The sequence below is a fragment of the Cardiocondyla obscurior genome, linkage group LG02 (assembly GCF_019399895.1).
Source record: "Cardiocondyla obscurior isolate alpha-2009 linkage group LG02, Cobs3.1, whole genome shotgun sequence".
NCBI lineage: Eukaryota > Metazoa > Arthropoda > Insecta > Hymenoptera > Formicidae > Cardiocondyla > Cardiocondyla obscurior.
The window spans coordinates 12,381,750-12,396,546 of NC_091865.1; the positions used below are offsets into that span (position 1 = coordinate 12,381,750).

General features: G+C 46.1%; 1 protein-coding gene across 1 annotated transcript; it reads right to left on the minus strand.

Moving 5' to 3' along the window:
• Window positions 1–10,602: 10,602 nt before the first annotated feature.
• Window positions 10,603–14,020, minus strand: LOC139113254 (uncharacterized). Its single transcript, XM_070674260.1, has 3 exons — window positions 13,584–14,020; window positions 13,075–13,399; window positions 10,603–12,279 (listed from the first exon to the last, which is right to left on the minus strand). Exons 1-3 carry the CDS (start codon window positions 13,639–13,641, stop codon window positions 11,568–11,570), a joined length of 1,095 nt encoding a protein of 364 aa, XP_070530361.1. The 5' UTR covers window positions 13,642–14,020; the 3' UTR covers window positions 10,603–11,567.
• Window positions 14,021–14,797: the final 777 nt, after the last annotated feature.

Genomic DNA, 14,797 nt, shown 5'->3' on the forward strand with positions numbered 1-14,797 from the left:
TGCGGCAGGCGAGTCTGCGAAAGAGAGCGAGTCAACGTTTGAGCGAATGCTGCGCGTCTTGGCCGGTGGACTTGACATTTTGCTTACCGGTCGATCGGGTAAGATCACGCTCGTCATCCTGTAATACAAGTCTTCCGTTCCGGTGCTGTCGCCCCAGAAACCCTCCGTGCAGGTCCAGCAGACGAGAGCGGCAGCGAGAGCGCTTTTTACGATAAACATCACGACCCAGCAAAGCTTTGCGCTGGTCGAAAGTGCCGGAGGATCCCTTGGAAACTCGTGGAACTGCGCGAATAAAGGTGACGTATGAATAGATACTCGATCCTTTCCATTTTACATCTGATTTTAATTTCTAGATTAAATCTGATCTTAATTTATTTATAGGATTATGAATAGAAAATAATACCGTAAATTATAAAGTAGCGTAATAAAAATAATTTAACTTAACGGATCCTGAATATTTAAAGCTGACAATTAGGAGAGATTTATTATTCATTTTTCATATCTCAATTACGCGGCTTTCATCGTTTACTGTGTTTCCGATATTAAAATATCACGGGGTCGAGGAGACGAAAATAGAAATGTCCTGCGTTCGGCGCTATTCGCAGTTACGCCTGACCACTGACTGCGAGATCGCCGGGATGTCCTGTAACGTTACAGGGTTTTGGACCGCCCTCTTCCATTAGAGACCCATCGCTAGTAGTGTACACCGACTGTCGAGCTAATTCCAGGTAAACGCAACTACGTATCGACTAACCAATTCCGTACAGGTGCTCGAACACCATCATCTCGTTACGCAGTGTGTCAATATCGCGCGAGAACCAAGCGAACACTCCGACGCAGGAGCGAGCCGCATGATTTAACCGAGAATTGAGTGCCTTACTCGCGTGAAATGAAATGTATATGGCATATCTAACACTGTAGACTTAGAGCGTTCCTTTTCTCCGTCCGCGGTTTTATTTATCGGACATTCTAACGTGGCGTTAACATTAAAACGGAGAAGAATCTGAATGGGAGAAAATTATTTTAATTCTCAGTAAAAAAAAAAAAAAAATAAATAATATTATATTTAATTTTAATAAAAATTATTTTATTTTTAATTATTTTGATATCAAATCTCTTGAACGTTTTATTTATTATGAATTATTAAAAATACAATAACGATAAAAATAATTTTAATTTTCTCCTCGTTTAGTTATCAGCGTCAATAATTATTTTTCATGTTTGAACCAGGTATTTAATTATATATTTTATGGGAATATATAATTTGAACTATCTTTCCTCACCTTTGGCGTACATTTTCTCTGTGTATCTTGCCAAGAATAAACTTTAACTAGTCCAGGGCGCCGATAATTGCGTACGCAATTAAAAAAGAAATTTACACTCGCATCGAGTCTCTGAATTTCTGGCTTTATAGTTTTCGCAGTGAACTGGTTAACGTTCTGCGTGATACATTTCGATACTCTTTTCATGTTGTTCCATAATCTTGGTACAATGGGGCGTGTCTGTCAGTTTTGTATAGCGAATCTAAGCATTTGTTCGGCTCCCTTAATGAGAATCTTTACGAATGGAAAATTAAATACAGGTTAAAAGTGGAAAGAAAATTCAGAAAGCTAAAGTCTAATTTGGTACACAGTTAAAAATCAACGTCAAGAATAATGGTTGACATACCTGAGCGTTTCATTTAACCGGTCAATTAATATTCCGCTACGTAAAATAAAAATAACCTTTTTACATCCCGAAGAAAATTAAACTTACGTAAGGAATGACGATAAAATTTTGACGAGGCTGCAGATCCTTAAGATGTCATTTTTCGGTTCCTTTTTCGTTTCGCCAAAGTGTTTTACAGAGCCTCTACGCGCTGGCGTCTGTTATACTAAAATTTTACGCGACACGCTACGACACGCGGATGACTGACATTTATTAAAATCGATTAGCTTTTGTTCGCGCCACTCGCTCAGTGCAACCCCGACCGCGCAATCACCCCATTATTTACATTTACACATTAATGTCTTCACGTGCTATTAATTTTGAGTTATTTAGACAAAATTGCCAATTTTCGTCGGCAAAAAAAAAAAAAAAAAATAGGAGAAAGAGGTGTATATTGGATGGCGCCGGTCGTCGATTTCTTTACCGGCCACCATCGGCGACGACAGAGAAAAGGACGCGGAAAAAAATAATAAAAAAAAAATACAAGAGACGCGCTGAAACACGTAACAGATACGGCACGACGCGCGCACAAAAGGCTGGGTGGAATAATGCATGGCGGGTGCTCCGTCAACTTTGGTACGCAAAATTCTGTTTTGGGCCTCCTCTGGTGTCGCCCGTTCCCTACAAGCGCGCGTTCTGATAAGAGCGAATGTATATACATAAAGGAGTCGAGATTGCGACGTGGGCGAGGACGGAGAGAGCGAGGAAAAGCTCGGAGGGGGAGGGACGGGGTGAGCGGAGCTTGATGAAACCCAGTTTTCCAACGAGGTCTTTACGCCACTCTTCCCTTCCGCACTCCATTTTGTTACTCGCGTACGACGCGCGACCTCACGATTCCTTATTCATCAACGCCATTGGAAAAACCCATGAAATTTGCATCCCGACGGGATTCACGGCGACGTATCGCCGACGGTTTACGAACCATCGCCGCCCGACGACGTCTCCTCGAGTAACGTAATACCGCGGAATTTCTCGCGATCGTAGCCGAGTCCTGGGCACGGCCGTGGCGCGTCTCGCTCGTGAAATTTCCATAAAATTTAGGCGACACGTCGGACCTGAAGAATTATGTAAAACACGACGCGAGAGGGAAGCGGGACCCGTTCGTGGTTCGACGTCGCGGCTCTTCCAGCAGGCGATGCGGTAATTCATGGCGCTCGAAGACACCGCGCCTCATCGCCGAGGTTCCTGTAAATCGGGAAGATTGCCAGTTAAGGAAAAAAAAAAAAAAGAAAAGAAAAAGGAAAGAAAAAAAGAAAGGAGGGAAAAAAAGAGAAAAATTCGCCACGTCGCTCCGGCGTAATGATGTCGCCGCGATATATCTGCGGGGGAATTGAAAAAAAAGGACGGGCGGAGGAGGACGCGCGCGAAAGAGGGATGCGGAGAAAAATGGACCATCGCGCGGCGATAAAAGGAGATTCACGATCGTTCACCGCCCCGCGGATGGACATTAAGAAAACCATGAATGTCGCCATCGAGCAGGTCCGCGATCCTTTAACGAAAGGCACCGCGATGAAATACGCGGGGACGCGCGGAAGCGGACTCCTCGGGGGAGGCGGGGAAAAACTAATTTTCGCGATATTAGTCTTACGAAATTGGTTATTGATGTTCTATTCGTCCGCCGATAATGGCGGAAGCGATTCCCCGCGGAGAAAAGGTCGTAGGACCGCCGGCAGGGGTCAAGGATCTCCGAGGGTTACGTACGTTGTCCTTGCGGGCGAGGCGCTCGTCCTTCTTAAAGGAATTGCTTCCTTAACGGGCGTTAAATCGACTTCGCCACCGCGGCCCTCCCCGTTCCCCTGCGATTGACAGATATTTCGTGGTCCTCGCCAGACTTTGTCCTTACCTCCTTTCATTTTCCCTTTCCTTCCTTCCTCCGTTTTCTCTTTCCGCCGTTCCTGCTCACCCCGCGCGCGATCCAGTCTCCTCCTCTCCCTCGAGTCCACCTTCGTGTATTCTTTTTCATTACTTTCTCTTACAAAGGACTTTCAGACGCGCCTCGCAAGTTCCTCCTTCCAGCTGGACGAACGATTGCTCGCCTGGCGACATTCCAATCTCTTCACCGGCCAGAACTATATACACGGTAAATTGATAAATTCGCAAATCCATGCGACCGGCAAATAGCGGTCCAGCAGCAATCCTCATAGTGAAACGGTTGAGCGTACCTACGTTCTCCGTCAGATATTTTAAAGTCAATCGTTTCCTACTTGCGCGATCGACGTCTAAGGGAGCCGATCGGAAAACGCGATGGCCCGATAGCCGACTAATAATGCGAGGACGCGGAATCGCCGCCGGAGGCACGTATGATTCGCCGCGGTGTCGTAAATCGAGATTAGCGCGGAATTTCGGTAGTCGCGCCGTCTAACAGCGACTATTAAGAGGAGGAGAGAAAGAGAGATAGGATAGAAAATGGCCCATGGTTGCTCACCCCGGGCCTCCGTTCTCAGAGCTTAACCACCGAGCAAGCCGAATTATCGTTTTCCTCCCCCCGGCCAGATCCCACCCGCGCCACGCTACCCTCTACGTCTATCCTCGTACGAGCAGCGCGACGGAGAAAACGGAGGCTAACGGGCTCGGCACATACGGCACTTCTCGCTTCCCTCTTCTCCCGCTGGATTCTGCGATAGAGCGGGCGAGAGCTCTCACAAGCGGATTAGAATATCCCTCGAAGCGAGCTACGCCGGGGACCAAGTTCCCGGCAGCACATTATTCCTAGGTCGATTAGACGTCCGACCCTCGTGTCATCCGGGGCCTAATAACGTCGTCGGGAGGCCCTTAGATTCTACGGTGATTAACATCGGCGAGATAACACTGACCCCGTCCTCAAGCACAGATGCTATGTCGCGCGATCTCTCCTAACTTATCTCTGATTAAAAGAAAAAAAATAATAATAATATTACAGATTAATTACTTATCTTAATAATGTAATTTCTTTTTCTTTTCTTTTTTTTTTTTTTATTTAAATATTTTACTGACAACCGTTTGATTAATTCGATTACTGAAAATGTGATGAAGTAACGATGGAATGCGAATAATCTGCTGTGTAATTGGCGATCGGGAGAAGCCAAGTTGAATTTTAGGTCTTTGTGCGCGTCTTGATCGTGTAGTAGCTGGCAGCGAGATACGCGAGCAGCGCGTAAATATGAGCGAAAGAAATATGCGCGTCGAGCGGTGCCTTTACGTAAGAAACTATGCGGAGGAGCACTACACGGTAGCGGCAGACGTAACGACGTTCAAGGGACCGGCAAATTCATGCCGGCGCGACGCGCCATAGCAAAACTCCCGTTTCGCGAGTTACACTGCGAAACGATGAGGACGAGGCAAAATTTAAAAGTTTTAATGAAGTGCACCCGGGACAGCATACGCAGGCATAAGCGTTCCGAGAGCATCGAATTTTCTTTTTTTTTTTTTTTTTACTCTACGCGGTCGCTGCAGATTTATGAAAACATCGCGGATAGAAAACGTCGACACATATTATTCCTCCTGCCGCAAGTTGAAGGAATCTCGAAATGTCAGAAGCAAGTGATTTTTAATTCGCAAAGTGGGAGTTTTTTATCGCGTCGCAAAAAGTTAAAGTCTAAAAAAATTTGCATGAATTTAATTAATTGAAAAATCAGATTAAAAAAAAAATCATTCTCTTAAGAATTAATAAAATTAATGAGAGCTCAGCAATTGACTTGAGAATAAAATATATATTAATATCAGTTAAGAGACAGATCGTCGATCGAAACGTCGGACCAGGGAGCGGTGCTTTTTTTTTTTTTCTTGAGCGATCGAAGAAACTACGGCCGTTGCGGGGAATAATATTGGAAGTAAATCAATAATACAGTCCGTCTTGGTCGACGGCAGGGCGCATTAATTACGGCCAACGAATCCAATTAAATCCGGCGGCGGCAGGCGCGCCGCAAAGACATTGCTCGTCCTCCGCCATTTCGCGGTCCAGCGTGGGATTGCGGGACAGGGGTTCGGTTAAAAGAGCCCCAGCCCGGGGGCGAGGGAGAGCGAAGGGTGGCCCCGCGGCTCTCCCCGCGTACCCCGAGATGGAGGGCTTAAAAATATGATTTTAATACCGCTGCTCCGGGGGTCGCCGTATATCACGCTTTTGTCCGCCTACTATTGTCTCTAACGCCGGACCCATACACTCTCAAAACCACTATCTACGTCCAGTCCAAGCCCACCCTCTTCGCGGGCTGAACCCTTGGCACCTTCGTGCCGCCGCCTGGCCCTCAGACGGTGCCGGTCGGTGCTCGCTAAAAACGCTCGTAATTGGAAATCCTCGGTCCGCGATTATCGCCGGCGATCATCGCGAAGTCGCGAGATTCAATCCGCCCCGTCGCAGCCGGTGAAATTCTTTTCTCCGAACAATGATGACCAGCCGTTAAAAGCGGTCGTTTGTTAACGAATTATGCGACTTCGGATAATAACGGCCCCGTAATGCCGGAGAGGTGCAGCGGGAGTATGAATCGGCCGCCGCCGCTTTCGCTTTTTGCCCGGCGGCGAGAAATTTAGAGATCCGCGGATTCGTAATTTTTATCCGTTTTCAAGAGAGCTTAACGAGCGGCGCTCCGGCAAAAAGATTCTATAGGTTTTCCACACGTTTGACTCCTCCGGTTTTACCGAAACCCTTTACTATATAACGCCGGCCGCGGGTTTACTGCGTTTTACTCATACCGACGTCGACACACCCTCGTTCTGATTTAATAGTAAAAACCGAACTCGTCCATCTGGACCGCGCGTTTCTTCCGCTCTTACGTCGCTAATCGAAAATTTCGCCAGTCGCGAATATTTCGCCCGAACATGGAGCCAACTGGTCGCCGATAAATGGCTATTATATTTGCCCGCTGTGTCTTTATGATTTTCTGCAGAATTATCTAAAGCACGCGTATCCGGCGTGCGTGGTAAAGAGTGCGCCGTTTAATCCGAACGAAATTTTAATAATGCTCTTTAAACGCCACTGGTGCGTCGCTTCGTGAAATCTTTTACTATCCGACGGACCGTTCAGACGTATTTTCGCCGCTGAAACTGTTTTATATACAACAGATCATCCGCGAATTTATGCGAGGCACGCAGACGATGAATAAACGGCGTTATAACATTTAAAAAACCAAAAAAACATTGCATTATTTTATTATAAATTCCAATAATTCTTCAGAATTTTTTTTCTTTTTTTTTTATATACATATATATCTTGTTAACTGTTTAAAAAATTGAAACGCGTAAATTAGATTTGGTTTCACGACGAACGATAATAAATTATATCCAGTTTACATGCCCCGGGTGAAATGGAACGAAACACCGGGAGACAAAGGGACAAATTGAGAAAGGGCGAGGGTGGTACGTGTAGCTAAACAGATTACGGTAAGGACACATTCGCGCTCCCTGTATTAGCCCAACATAAAACGGTCCCCACGGTGCAATCAATTGTCGTCAATCCATAGATAAGATTAAATAAGGATAGAACAGGCAGAGGCGGGAGATGGGATTACGGGGCTTGATCGCCGAATTAAAACGGTATCATTTACATCGCGATTATTTCGACGTTTTACTTCACATCCTGCCGAGTTTTAAAATTTGTTATGTAAATCGGAACGATCCGCCCGTGCCGGATTTTTCATTTCGGGCGCAGTTGCAAAACGCGATACTCGAAATATTCAAGCAATTCGGATCGGCGGACACGCCAATTCGGGGCTCTGCATTCAGATCCGTTTGAATTGTTCGCTTAGCACGACTGTTCGCGCAGCCGTTGTATAGTTTCATTTACAGCGATCCCGTCTGCGGTCTTTATGAAAATTCAAGACCGTATTACGTAAGTCCGTAATATCGGGGATTTGAAACGAGGGTAAAACGTGACAGTGATAGCTCCCCGGGGGAACGACCAGTGGTTTCGACAATCTCTGCTACTGGTCCGCTGCTGGTTCGCATCCCTGGGGCACGAGCCTAAGTATTCGCGAATTATACATCGAATCTTCCTGCTTCGCCCACTTGCGCCAGCTTCTATTGTAACTTCCAAATTGCAACGCGAGAGAGAAAGAGCTTTCCGCGCTAATCGTCGTAAATTTACGTCTATAAAGTTAACCCTCCATTTCACGAATATTGAAAAAAAAAAATAATAATACTAAAAATAAAGTGTGACTCTTTGGAAGGTTTAGAACTTCGTCGGTTTTGAAAAAACATTTTAATTTTCCAAAAAAAAAAAAATTCTAGCAGATACCGTCAGAACTCTACCTTTTTTTTTTTTTTTTAATTTTGCAAAATGAAGAACCAATTTATTCACAAACGTTGTAAATTAATTTCACAACTGGAAAGAAAAATAAAGAGGCGAGATAATAAAAGAGAAAACGTTTAATCAGCTGCTTCAAAAATAAATAACGAGGAAAGGAAACGTCGCGTAAAATCCAACTCTGACGGTAGCGACGAACGATAATTTATGGGAATGCGAATTAACTTGTAGCCCCATTTTTTTTTTCTCGCAAAAACGCATTATTAGTCTGACGGCCAAATGCACGTCGTTTAACTGCTTTCGACGCCAGAGACGAAAGAGTAAAATAACGTCAAAACTTTATGGCGCGGTACGCTGCACATATTACGTCGCGTCATTATGTAATTGCAGGGAGAAAGTAATCCGAGCCCGCCGTGCGCTTTGGCCGGCAACTTTTCAGGACGTATGTCTCTTTGATTTGAGATAATTGTAATTTTCATAGCGCAGCAATAAAAGTCCCGCGCCCGGCTCTCTCGTTCGCTACATTTAATTTCGACAGCGTCGTGATTACGCTTGCAGCCGCGCGCGCTTGTTCCAAACTAAAGCGTTCCGGTCAACGTCACTTTATTAGTAATTACCATAATTAAAACTATTTAAAATGAAAGAAGTATACGTTTCATTTTCCGCCTCGGTTGAGCGCAGCAAGAAAATGGAGGCCATAAAAATATCCGGGGGAGGTGGGTGAGCTTTTATTCGCTTCCCGCGGGACGCGCGAGTGTAAAACTCGGTGAAATCTTTCTCGGACCAAGCGGCGAAGGGGAAAGGAGCGAGAAAAAGGACCAATGGAGGGCGAAGAGATCGGGATGGGACGTGTAATCACGAGGGTGTAATACGTGCGTGCAAACCAACCCCTGCTCACGCTTCGATACGCACGGCGATAGGCATTTCGTAGGTAGTCGCACGGCTGGTTCGAAAAGGGAGGTTCCAGGTAATGCCGTGGACTATAATTCTGCATTATCGGTGAGTTCACGGGCCAACGCATCTCCGTGTTAGCGAAAGGGGTGGAGGAACGCGCCGGTTCTCCACCGGCATTTTCCGCCCGGCGCCGCTCTCGCCGCCCTCGAACGGTTGCGTAAGAGCAGGCCGATTATAAACTTCGACCCTGCGTCGAAATAAGAAACACACGCGGACGATTAATCCCCGTTAATTGATACCTTACGCCAAAAATAGTAATTGCATTTTCGCGACTTTTTAATTTGCTCATAGCAGTCGAATTAATTAGGCGCTCGCATTATAAGACTCGCCCGATCGTTTAAAATAATTCGCAGTGCTTTCAGCGATATTATCAGTACTCGGGATGGAGGCATATCCACCCTTCCCGTGCGACAATCGTGAATTTATTCCGAGCGGCTCGTTGCCGGGCCGCAAATCAGCAATTTCTTGATATCACCGATTTTCCCTAAGTAGAAAAACGCATCGAGGGAAGAATGACGCGAGCGGGGTGGGCGACGAAGTGGCGGGCCGACCCCCGGGTTAGGAATGATTTAAGGGTTGTTATCGGTGAGCAGAGCTGCGGGTCGGGGTCGTCCACGTCAGCGGGAACGTTCGTATCAATTCCAACCATCCCCCCGGCCTTAACTTTACTCATCCTCCCTCGCGTCCGACTCGAGCCCCCTAGCCGTCGTCCGGTCCTCTCGCCCCCCGTCTTCTTCGAGAGAGCCGGGCATTAAACCGGCGGTAACCGGCCTGGACAGTCGAGATTGTCCATACCGCCGCCTCCTCTCGTCGGCCGACACTAACAATCTATTAGATCGCCGCGGAGGCTGTGCGGGGACCACGCGTTTGGTACGGTCGATGTATCGTCTATCCGGTTAGATTCACGCGCGAATGCCTCGAGGGGCAATGGCGAGTGATGAATTGGTGATTAAGATGAGCCAGCCGGCCACGCGATCGGTACCGTGCGCTCTCCCGAACCGCGACTGCCATCGATCGCCTCTCGAGGCGAACTCGCGGATTCGATTCATTCTTAAATCTGAATAATGCATCCCAATTTTCCGTGTAAATAATTCTTTTTAATAAAACGTCAAGTAATTTTTTTTTTTTTATCCAGTTGAAAGTTCTAAGAGATAAGTAGATGACGAAGAAAACACGAGCGACGCGCACCGCAAAGCTACGAATATTTAGCCATCACCATAGTTTTCATTTGGATTCTCTTCGCGTTTCGCGTTATCGTCGCAAACGGTTTTGCAAACAAGTCCCCGTGGCCGGCGAAGTCTCCCCCGCGATATTAAATTCATACCGGGCAGCCGTTGTCGCTGAATGGCGACGCAGCAGCTTTCGAGGAACATCCCGAAAGTCAAACTGTCGAAAATTGAAACAGCTGGACCCCTAAGATCGACCCCTGTGTCGTCCGCGGAATGGCGAATCGTCGGTATCACCCAGACGCGCTAATAATCGCTTGGGACCGAGGTCGAAACTTCACCTACTCTTCCAGCATGCAAACGAGACTCGGGGGGTGTTCCGAATAGCTGAAGGTTACCAGTGGCCTAGAGAGAGTTGAAACAATTCGACAACCCCCGACTTTTACAGCTTTCATTAAAAATCATTCTCCGATCGGGCAATTTCGTTGGAGTCAATCTGTCTGAATTTTTTTCGAGTCAAGCTCGCTCTTCGTAAATTTTAAAAAATAAACAGACAATATTAATTCAATCGCAGAGACGTTTTTCGCGTCACCTGCATTGGCTCGGAATTCCGTTTCTATCGGCGAGAGTTCGAAGAGGATCCTTGCGAGTCTCGTTCGCCGAGCGGCGTAACGAAATCATAAAACGCGGCGGAACAACTGAAATATTAACCCTGCTTTTATCCCGCGACGGCAATCTCGCTGGTCTTTGTCGAACGCGATACGAAACTAATTTCCATGCCGGCGTGCGCGAGGCTGTAAAGAGACGGATGCGAGCGAGGGAAATTGGGTGAAGCAGGGAAAATTACTATAATCAACCCTACGGGCCAAGTAACAATTACCCTGCACGTCGCAACGCCTTTAAGGCCCGTATTTCTAGTTGTTACTTGAATCCCAAGAGAATCTCGCATCGATGAAGTGTCCCCGGGTCGGTTTTATCTTGAAAGAGCCTCGTCGCCCCCGCTACGCAATGGGTAGGGCACAAAATTGAAATAAACAAATTTATTTGACATCATAATTATTTTATTCTTAAAAAAAAAAAAAAATTACATTGTATATTAATAACTTATTCATCGATTTAATATAAAAATATATCGAGCGTGGATTCTCAACTAAAATCATTGTCAACGAATTATTTCGCCGAGGCAAGAGACGGCAGCTTTCCTCTTTCTTTCTCAGACCGGGAAAGAAAGAAGAATTTTTCTGAACGATGTAATATCTCCGGTCGCGACGACGTTGCGCGCATCCGCTATTGAATTTATTATTATGCATTTATGTAGATTGAAATTAATATTAGGCGCCGCGGCGTATCCGGCGCGGCTGTCGGCGGCGTGCAATATATGATTCAGTTAGATTTCCGCGGAAATCTCGCGATCGAATTCGAAGTCATGATTAGTTCCTGCGGTCTACACGTTCACCGCATCGTTTTATAACAGGCCCGGCGAAACTTTCAGATTGGGACGCTCCCTTACGATTGATTTACATTTATTTAATAAAGCGGTCACTTCTTCGTTCGCCAGCGGGCTCGACGCCGTGAAATTGCCTGAAGCTTTCATAAACGTCGTTGCTCAATTTCATGCGTTTCCGCGACTTCCGCGTGCCTGCCCCGAGCTCTTTTAATCTCTCCAAGCGATTATTAGCCGGCGGTACGCCGTCGATTTTTAGTAGAGCTTTCGTGGGAAGCGTTACGTATCGCCAAAACTCGTTCGTCGGAGGAGTTATCCTGATAACTTTGCGATCTCCTCCGCGATCATCGATCTCGCTGGCTTTTCGTGCCGCGCGTTCCGTCTTAGTCTTAGTCTTCGCAGGCTCGAATATCTTGACCGGTTGTTGCGCGGTATTAAACAAACGTCTCAAACACTTATTGATTTTTCTCAATGCTGTTTTCTTTACGTCATCAGGATAGTGCGTGGTCGCTGTAGGATCCACCAGCAAAGTGGCATTTTGATGCGTCGCGTCGGACGAAACAGCGACCGTTGCACTGGAATTGAACGAGCCCTCCGTCGTTGCGGTTTTAATTACCATCGCGTCTAATTTTATCATCGAGCTGTCACCCACCGTTGCGTTTTTCAAGGAGGAATCGGTACACGAGCAACGATTCGTATTTGCAATCGACGTTTCTGCTGCCGAGACGTTGCTCGAATAAGACGGCTGACTCATCGCGGCCGACACGGTCGTTTTTTCTGTCACAGGCTTCCTGAAATTATCACAGCAAAATTTCTATCAATTTCCGTCGCGTTTCGTCTTCTGGAATTTGGGCAGAAAAGTTATGTTTGATAAAAAAAAAAAAAATTATATACGCGTTTATGATTTATCGTAACTTTCTCGATTGAGGTACCGTGAAGCTGTTAGCGAAACTTTCGCAGGCTGGAGTGAAAAAGGAAAGGTTGCAGGTTAAATTGGATACGATTAAACCACCTTGCGTAAATATATGTATACATATATATACGGACGCCGTAAAACTTGCGTGGATTTAGACCGGCCAGTAATAGTAGCGATTCGATAAATTCATCATCCGGGACTTCTCTCCTCTCGTTCCTCTTAGCTTAAATCCCAACTTAAACAGACGCGAAGCATGTACCGGACTAAAGTTCGAGCGAGTTTGATTACAAGGGAACGTGTCTCCGACTGCACTTACCTTCGGCAAATAAGCTACTGCTGAATTGTTAAAGCTCATTTTCAAAGAATCATGCAATTCGCGCACTTCGAAGTCCTTCGCGAGAGAAACTTCCGTCGCGCTTCTGCAGATCAAATATTTAGCGAGCGTATGCGCTATTTTAATGCGCCGCCGAGACACGTAATCGCTTGTGACAAGAGACGAGAATAATCGCTCGGTTGAGCTTCATTCGATTATAATAAAATTCGTAAGGACGATCGAATTAAACGAAATGAAGGAAACGACCTTTCGAAGAGGAAACTTATCGAAATTTATCCTTTTCGCTGGCAAACTTAAAAAAAAAAAAAATAAAAGAGAAATAATTTGTTAGCTTACTCGACGGGCTTCGTTTGTGGACTCGTAACGTCGATTCGTTCCTCCATCTGGTAATAAGCAATTATTAATATTCGTATTAGCCGGACAAGCTTCGTCTTGACGACCGACCCGTCAGGTTGAGCTTCTTGTAGCAGTAGGAGTCTGGCCCAATCTGACTTCAGCGCACCGAAAGGCAGGGTAGCAACCGGACACTTAAACCCGGCGGTCATCATTTTCACCGTAGGCACATCCGTGAGATTTAATTCGGCCAAGTGGCTCTCGATCTCGTCGATATCGAGCTTCATCATCTCTGTACAACGATCTGAAGCGCCGCTGGTGCGCTCCGCTGCAGAAAAAAAAAAAAAAGAAACGTACCGATTACTAAGCCGTTATCACCTCGACGCTTTACACTTGGAGCAGAACCGATATTTGAAAGAAAGCTTCTGGGCTGATGGGTGATCCAGCGTCATCAAAGATCGGTATCCGTCCAGGGATCTCTCGCGAGAAACGCATAGACGCGTACCACTCACCGCTGATAATTATCGCGCAAAGAAAAAACGAAACGTACGACGGCACTTTCCGCGACATTTCGCTCGTCGAACTGGTCGTCCTGAGGAGCCGGCGTCACTCGCGCTCCTCGTTTAGTCGTAATCGGCACATTTTTCAACCGCGATTCGCGTGCACGTGAGACACAAGACTTGCGTGTTTCTCGCTTCTTGTAAAACGAGTCCGGCCCGCGCACCCGTTCCCACCGCCGCGATAACGCTCGCCGGAGAGCGCGAGGTAATATTTTCAACCGCGCGGATCAGCTTAATTCGCAACTTCCGGTGCGGATAGGAACGAAAAATAAGGAACTCGTCGCGTCACGCGGCTTATAATATTAGCGAGTCGAATGTGCACCGTTCGCTGAAACCTGATGACGGCGCGTCTTGAAAACGTTCGGCGTTAAAACCACCTCGGCCGCGCTACGGTTTTCTCCGACAAACGTTACAATAAAAGTTACGGATTCGAGAAAGTAGACGAATGATTGAAGGAGCAATAAACAAAAGCAGAATTACCGAGGTAGTTCCATACAGCGTGTCGTTTGTTGATTTATTTCCGCATCTCGTTGTAGATATCGTTATCTTAATTAACATACACTCACTCTTTTCTTTCTTACGTGGACTAATCTAATCGTTTCGCGTTATGAAATTCCGTGACGCCACTTCGTAATGCCGGTGCCAGCTCCCTTCGACGTCTCACTTTTCTTTTTACAGATATACACCGAACCGCGCACCTATCTCTCCCATTCTCTCATTCTCTCAGTATACGTATATATAAAAATTATGTATAGAATCTATGTTATAATTACAAAGTAACGTACTACGTACATATTTATAGTTATCGTAGAAGCTGTATCTTTCTTCCTGCAAACACGATTTACATCGACGGACTTGCAACGGAGAAAAAAAAAACGAAGAAACTTAAAAAGAAAAAAAAAAAGAAAAAAAATAGGAAAGAAAAAGAGCACAATAATTTCGCACGATCTTTATATTACAGCGAACAATAACTGGCGGACCCGATGAGGGACGATCGCCCGAATTTACGTTGATGAATCTCTCGCCTTACAAATGTAAACGAGTCTCGAGCTCGCAGCCCGCGTGTCGCGTGCACGTTACATTTTACACATAAACTATTTATAACACGCGTACAGACGCGTTTCTCGCAAAACCGAAGAGGCAAGAGCGCTGCCACCGAAGGAACT